The sequence below is a fragment of the Stigmatopora argus genome, chromosome 12 (genome assembly GCF_051989625.1).
Source record: "Stigmatopora argus isolate UIUO_Sarg chromosome 12, RoL_Sarg_1.0, whole genome shotgun sequence".
In the NCBI taxonomy this organism is placed as follows: Eukaryota; Metazoa; Chordata; class Actinopteri; order Syngnathiformes; family Syngnathidae; genus Stigmatopora; species Stigmatopora argus.
In genome coordinates this window covers 4,335,537-4,342,829 of record NC_135398.1, presented here as the reverse complement: position 1 = coordinate 4,342,829, position 7,293 = coordinate 4,335,537, and the positions used below count along the sequence as shown (strand labels likewise).

General features: G+C 42.5%; 1 protein-coding gene across 5 annotated transcripts in view; it reads right to left on the bottom strand.

Moving 5' to 3' along the window:
• The window catches only part of LOC144085571 (receptor-type tyrosine-protein phosphatase mu), a 153,233-nt gene that overhangs the window by 8,753 nt on the left and 137,187 nt on the right, over positions 1-7,293 (bottom strand). For all 5 annotated transcript variants that reach the window (XM_077614969.1, XM_077614970.1, XM_077614971.1 and 2 more), the window contains 5 exons: positions 5,895-6,011; positions 4,693-4,847; positions 4,484-4,619; positions 1,090-1,239; positions 185-358 (listed from right to left, as the gene is read on the bottom strand). In XM_077614969.1, coding sequence (XP_077471095.1) covers positions 185-358; positions 1,090-1,239; positions 4,484-4,619; positions 4,693-4,847; positions 5,895-6,011 — 732 coding nt within the window. The remainder of the gene's footprint in view (positions 1-184; positions 359-1,089; positions 1,240-4,483; positions 4,620-4,692; positions 4,848-5,894; positions 6,012-7,293) is intronic.

Below are 7,293 nucleotides of genomic sequence, written 5' to 3'. Positions count from 1 at the left end.
CCGCGCACCCAAAGAAAACCCACGTAAGCCCGCATGCAAACTCCACACAGTGAGGTCCAACCTCGATTTAAAATCGAAGCAAAAATATCACAATTTCTTGCCAGTTCTGAAGCAAACGATATAAAAAGGAGCCCCGTTTTGGGCAAGATCCACGCTAATCCAGCCAAAAAGGGGCGTGTCTTACGTCCATGAGCGCGGCGTTGATGTAGTTGGAGCTCTCGCCGTCGATGGTGATGAGGAATGGCAGGCAGCGGTCGGGCGGCAGCACGTCCATGCAGCGGTTCTTCTCGTGGTTCCTGGGCAGCAGGGCGATGCTGCAGTCCTCCACCCTCAGCGTTGGGGTCACCATGTTCAGCGTCTGCACCCACGGAAATGGGCCGTCAATTTATTCAGTCCCCAAAAGTCTCTTATTATTTCAGAAGGGAAACAAATTATTATTATTGTTAAAGATTAGTACTTTAACTTGAACCAAATGAGGGGTTGAAAATCAATGGCTGTAATCATAATTTAACAAAAAATTGACGTGCACAGCTTTTTATATGATGAGTTTGTATGGGGGGCCCCCAGACGCATTTTATATGTTTATATTGTCAGGGGGAGAATTAATGCATTTTCTTCCAAGAACTTGAGCAGGGAGCTAAACATTGATTTTATTGTATTATTTATTATTCAAGCCATGCGAGTGGCTGGCCAACAATTGAGGGTATCCAAACCCGGTGCCCGTAGTTGGCTGGGATAAGCTCCAGCACCCCCGCAAACCTTGTGAAAATAAGCGGTGCGGAAAATAATATAATGGATATTATTTGAGGGACAAAAAAACAAAAATAAACAAAAGAAAGTAAGTACAAGTTTAGTTTTTTTCCTAATTGAGGATTTCTTAAAAACATTGATTTTTTTTAAATAGTCATTTTAAATGGAGTCATTTACAGATTACGTACTAGTTAACATTTTATATCCTATATAACGAATTACAACATATTGTGTAGATATTTAAAAATAACATTTACTTTTTACATTGAAAAATGGCAGAATTTAGATTTTGGGGTTGAAATTTTTGGATCTGTTGATGCGTGACCATTTTTGGCTTACCCGAAACTCCTCTTTGATGGGGCTGGAGTTGGTCTGCGGGTCGAGACGATTCATGTCGTAGTAGACGGAGCGGAACTGCCCGGCCGGGATGGTGGTGTCGCCGCACAGGCACGCCTCCAAGATGGCGTCGTGGATGAAGACGTACTGCTCCTGCGAAAAAGAACCATCCTCGCCGTCAGGAAATGGGCGGGGCATCTACTCGTGCCGGATCGCATCCCTTTTTTAGACCTTTCCATGAACCGCCTATGTTTGCCCCCGGGCTGTTCGTGCTGACTAATGTTTGTCTCAGGATGCGTCTTGAAAGGTCACATGACATATTTTGCCGCGCTCGGTTATCACTGCAGGAAATAGGCGAGCCGCAACACTTTGACCTTTCGCGAGCCCCTTTGACCCAAATTCGCACCGACATCCCCTACCGTCTCCTGTTTACATTTTCGGCACCCTGATTATCGCTTGGATCAAAGCCCAGGTGGCTTGGCCCCTGAAGAAGTGAATCATGGGAAAAAACCTCAAACAAAATGAAAGACATTTAAAATAAATACATGTTTTTCAGTTTTAAGACAACATTTACATTCGACTAAGTGTCCAGGACAGGTAAAATCAAATAGATTTTTATGATCCTATAGCAGTGGCGGGCCGTCAGGGCCTTCAAGGCCTTCTCTGCTGGCCTAAGGAATATCTGAATCATATATTATATTTTGTCCATCAATACTTATTAAATAATTCCAAATTGTCTGTTAGCTTCCTTTCATTGCTTTTCCCCCTGGTTGCACTGCTTCTTCCAGATGTGTTTTTTCATATTGAAGCATTTAACCAATCACATTTCAGCCATTATTTGTTGCCAGGGTGAGAAATCTGCCTCAAGGCCTTCACAATCAGTTCTGCAGGCTCTGCTGCATTAAACAATCGTCGATAAGACTGTTGCTTTAACCAATCAGATTTCAAGTTGGCAACACCACAATGCCTTCTTGCAGGCGTAGGGATACGTCATCGCTTTCACCAACTATAATTGGCTAGTGATTAGCCAGAGCTATCAAGCTGTATCTGTATATTGTTGTGTTGATTTAAAGCCATTATCAAGACGGACTATGCGACAGTACAGGCTCAACTTTCAGCATTAGCTTCGATAGCGATAGAAAGGAAGAAAGAAAGGAGGATGGATATTGTGTACAGTTAAAAAGCATTTTTGGTGAGTAAAATATGGCTATATTCCTAAATAATATTTTAATTGTGGGCCCGGTTCTGATATCTGAAAAGCTCCAGTGTTTGTATTTAAACTCCAGTGTTTGTATTTAAGCTCCAGTATTTGTATTTAATCATTAAATGCTGCTAGGAAGTGGATTTTACCCGTTGAAGGCGCTACGAGAAAATGCACGGACCGCCACTGTCCTATAGCAAATTTTGTATCATTTAGGACATGTATATATTTCAGCAACAAACTTTGACCAGCCAATCACGGATGGCGAGGCATTCCAGCGAACAGGAAACGCTTCCGAGGGCTAAAAACTAGGTTTGGGTGCACTTTGAAGGTCACTGAACTTGAGGAAAAGTGAACGAGGGCGAGCGCCGCTCCAACGTTTTCCCATTAAGCCCAATGATGCTTGCCCGTTTAAAAGGGAATTACGGGCAAACGATGCGTTCGAGTGGCGCCAGATGGCCGCCGTTCAGGAAAGTCCTTTGCCCGCTTCTCAGCCTCTAAAGATCGTTTACGGCAGCGGGACATGCCAAGCAAGTGCCCGCCGCAATAAAACGCCTTTTGTGAGCTAAGTGCAGGTGAAAGCGGTAAAATGGTTGCAAGCATTCATTTAAAAAAAAATAAAAAATAATCAGATGGTGTTATGAATGCATCGTTTAACACCGGCCGGCAACATGCGTTGAAATTTGTCTTTTCTTTGCGACCCTTTCACGAAAGGGCCACGAGGAGCAGATGGGACGATAAGATGCTAGATTTCATATTTAATACGGAGTAATGGGTAAGTGCTCAGAAGTGTCGTAAGGCAATTTAAAAATGTTGGCGAGGAAACATCTGTGTGTATGACCGGGCTTTTTTTTTTCTTTTCTTGAAAAAGGACCTGTATTGTGAATTCTGCATAGCAACAAGTGACAACAAGGAGTAAGGTGTCATTGCCACCTAAAGGCAGATGTTGGGGAAATCTGTTGAATTTTATATTTCAGCCATTTCTCCCCGTACTTTTGTTATTTTGGGTAGCTGAACTACGTTGCCATGGAAATAGGCAAGCAACTGCGCTAGCGTGTGACACGGATTCAGCGGTGATCCTTGTGTTAAAAATAAATAAACATATATATATATATATATATATATATATATATATATATATATATATATATATATATATATATATGTGTATATGTGTATATAAGTGTATATATGTGTGTATATGTGTATCTATATGTATATACAAGTATATGTATACGTATATATGTATGTATATATATATATATATATATATATATATGTGTAATTCGGGCGGCCAGTGGTTAGCGAGTCGGCCTCGCAGTTCTGGGGTCGAGGGTTCGATCCCAGGTGGGTGCTACTGTATGGAGTTTGCATGTTGACTACTACTTATTTATTATGTTGACTAATTATTTATAAGTTATTTATTTATATGTATTTATTTACTGATTATTTATCTATTCATTTGTTTGTTGTTGTTATTGGATTGGATAACTTTATTCATCCCGTATTCGGGAAATTTCATTGTGACAGTAGCAGAGGGTGATTAGACAGAACAACAAAGCAAAAGCACAAAGTACAGAGCAAATCAAAGTAAATGGGATCATTATGAATCACCAAATCAAATCATTAAGACAGAAAAGCGGCAAAAACACACAACGAGCAAGAGTTGAGTAATTTGTGCACTACTTGTTGACTACTTGTTGACTACTTATTTATTATTTATTTATTATTTATTTCTATGTTTGTTAGTTGTTGTAATCCATGCGCTTCGTGGTGAAGCTTTAAATCTCATTATACTTGTATAATGACAATAAAAACATTCATTTCAATTCAATGTTGCCCTCAGGCTTGCGTGGATTTTCTCCGGCTACTCCGGTTTCCTCCCACAACCCCAAACATCCATGTAGGCTTGTTGAACACTCTAAATTTCCCCTAGCTACGAACGATTGGCTGTTAGTCTCATTGTGCCCTGCCATTGGCTGGCCACCAATTCAGGGTCTCCCCCACCCTGTTCCCGAAGTCAGCTGGGATAGCCTCCAGCACCCCCTGTGACCCTTGCGATGATACGCGGTTCAGAAAATGAATGGACTATAATTCAATGTAGCTATTAACCTTTAACAAGACGTGTGGAGGTGGATTTGTGGAATTCCGCCGCTAATATTTTCTTTGAGACCCGTCGGCATCTAGTGGTCCTACCTCAGTCTGGACCATGTTGACCCGGCGTGATCGCAGCTCCCGGACGCAGTTGTAGATGTCCACCACGCCTTCGCGCTCAGCCATGTCCAGCATGATGTCAATGACGATGAAGCAACCCGTCCGACCGGCTCCGGCGCTGTGGGAAAAAAAAACAGAAAAGATGGAGGTTCAATTCAGGAACTAATGATTTGATTTCATTTACACCCCACCTGCAGTGCACCACCATGGGCCCCGCGTTGCTCATGGTCTTGGACTTGACGCGCCGGATGAAGCCCAGGAGCCCCGTGGAGTGGTAAGGCACGCCGTGATCGGGCCAGCCCGTGAAGTGGAACTGACGGATTTCCCTGATCTCGTGGGCGCCTCGCTGAGGGGGGGACGGACACATGGTCGCCGTATGAATATAAGCATGTACCGTCAAAAAAATGACATTTTGTCTGCCAAATTTTAATTCACAAGGAAGCAATTGTATTGATTTATCTGACATGTTCAGGGGAAAGACAACACCATCATTATGTGCTTCTTTGGTGAAAAGAAGCTGGTTTTATAAATTTAAAAAAACTCATTGGACAAAAATGTCCTTAAATTGTTGATTCTGCTTGCCGTATTTTTCGCACTATAAGGTGCAGCGGAGTATAGGTCGCACTAGCCAAAGAATGCAGAATGAAAGAGGGAAAAAGGAGTATACTTTCTAGTTTTGAAAAGGAGTTTTTTAATTAATCAGAAACTAAGAAGAAATATATGTTGAAAGGGAGTTTTTAAATGAATCAGAAACTACGAAGAAATATTATATGTTGAAAGGGAGTTTTTAAATGAATCAGAAACTAAGAAGAAATATTATATGTTGAAAGGGAGTTTTTAAATGAATCAGAAACTAAGAAGAAATATTATATGTTGAAAGGGAGTTTTTAAATGAATCAGAAACTACGAAGAAATATTATATGTTGAAGGGGAGTTTTTAAATGAATCAGAAACTAAGAAGATATATGTTTTTTTCAATCTATAAAATTGCCTAAAAAACAACATAAAATGTCGGCGATCAGAATTTAAAAAAAAAAGTGGGAGGCCCAGCCAGACGATAAAAAAGTGGCACTCATAGTTCAGAAAATATGGTACTTAACTTTAGCTCCCTTAAAATGTTCTCTTTTCAGCGATAACTCACAGGTTCATATTTAGTATGTATACTTAGTATCATATTTTGTCTCCTACTTAGTATCTACATTAATGTATTGTACAGACTTTAAGTCTTACTATTTTTTTGCGATAACTCACAGGTTGGCCATCAAAACTCTTGAAATGGGTTCACTTGGAATTCAAAATTCTGCCATTTTTTCAAGTGTAGGTATTGTCTTCCCCTTTTAAACTCCTACTCATCCATTGACAAGTATAGACGTCCACTCCATTTGAACCGTACCTTCTCCACGGCAAACGTGCGTATGACGTACTCGGAGAGGAGTTCGGTCTCGATGAGCGTCACCTTGATGTCTCTGTAGATCTCCGTGTCATCCGGCCAGTATTTACAACACTTCACCTAGCGACAGAGAAGAAGAAGACGCCATAAATCACTTCTGATGAGTGCAGTAAAGCCGTACGACGCGCCGGTTGTAAAAAGGATAATTGGCACGACACGCCGCCCCCGCCCCATGTCTCGGCTCTCCGGGCACGTCGGAATGAGCCGGGCGGCCCCTTGTAAAACCCATCCACTGGGCGGTGGTAGCGGTGAAATGGGGAGGGGGGTGTTGGGGGCACTCTACCCGCACTTTATTGCTTCTCATTCGCGTGAAAATGAGTTAAATGGTACAGAACTCGGGCGGTCGGGGAGAGAACATGAAAAAATGCATGAGGTGGCGGTGCAATAATGATGTGAAATAATAAACCCTGGGCTGTTAAGAACAGATTTCCCTACAGGAATCTAAAACACTCCAGTGGAAATATTACTGGTATTAGCCATAATAAGAGTGCAGAATTACCCGCCCTCCACTTCTACTTCAATTAAACTGTTGCTAGTGAGGGAGACGGAAGGATGACGAAGGAGCGCCTTCACGGGTCCTCTGAGGGGCCGCCGTCAACTGCTTAGCGGTGAAATGAGAATTTCCACTCGAGTGGGGCTCCACTAAATCCCATGACGACAGCCACTTGCAGCCATTCTGGCGGAGGCCATTACATTATCAGATATTGGAGTGACCCGCTCTGCTGGCTCACGATTGGCCTCATTAACGGCCGTAGACGCTGCCAACTCTCGACGTTGGAATGGGTTGGGCGACCATTGCGCTCGTTGGCGGTGACCGAGTTAGACGTTCGGTTTTGATTCGCCCTTTCCGCAGCGAGTTGAGACGACCTTAATGACATATTGTGTAAAAAAAGCGATTCCAATTATGGCCGAAACATATTTTGCCTCCTACTTAGTACAGTACAGTGGTACCTTGACCTAGAGTCAGCTCTACCTACGACATGCTCGAGGTACGATGGAAATTTTGATCGAATAATTCGCCCTAGATACGATCAAAATTTCGAGATGCGACCAAGCCAGGTGGCCATGACATGAGAGGCTGTTTATCATTGTAGTCCACTGTCTTTTTTTGCCGCATCTCTTTCGTGTATAACAGATATCTACGAGCACTGAACGATTTATTCAGACGAGTTTCGACCAGGAAACGCACAACGTGCATGCCTGGGCAAAAAGAGGGCTTTCTGGGTAATGAAGTATACTCGTGCACACAACACCAATAGGCAATGGCACCCTTTCTCAGAATAAAACTTCATTACCCACAATCAATACGTGGGTAGGCTGAGCTGTTGCATTTCCTGCTTTT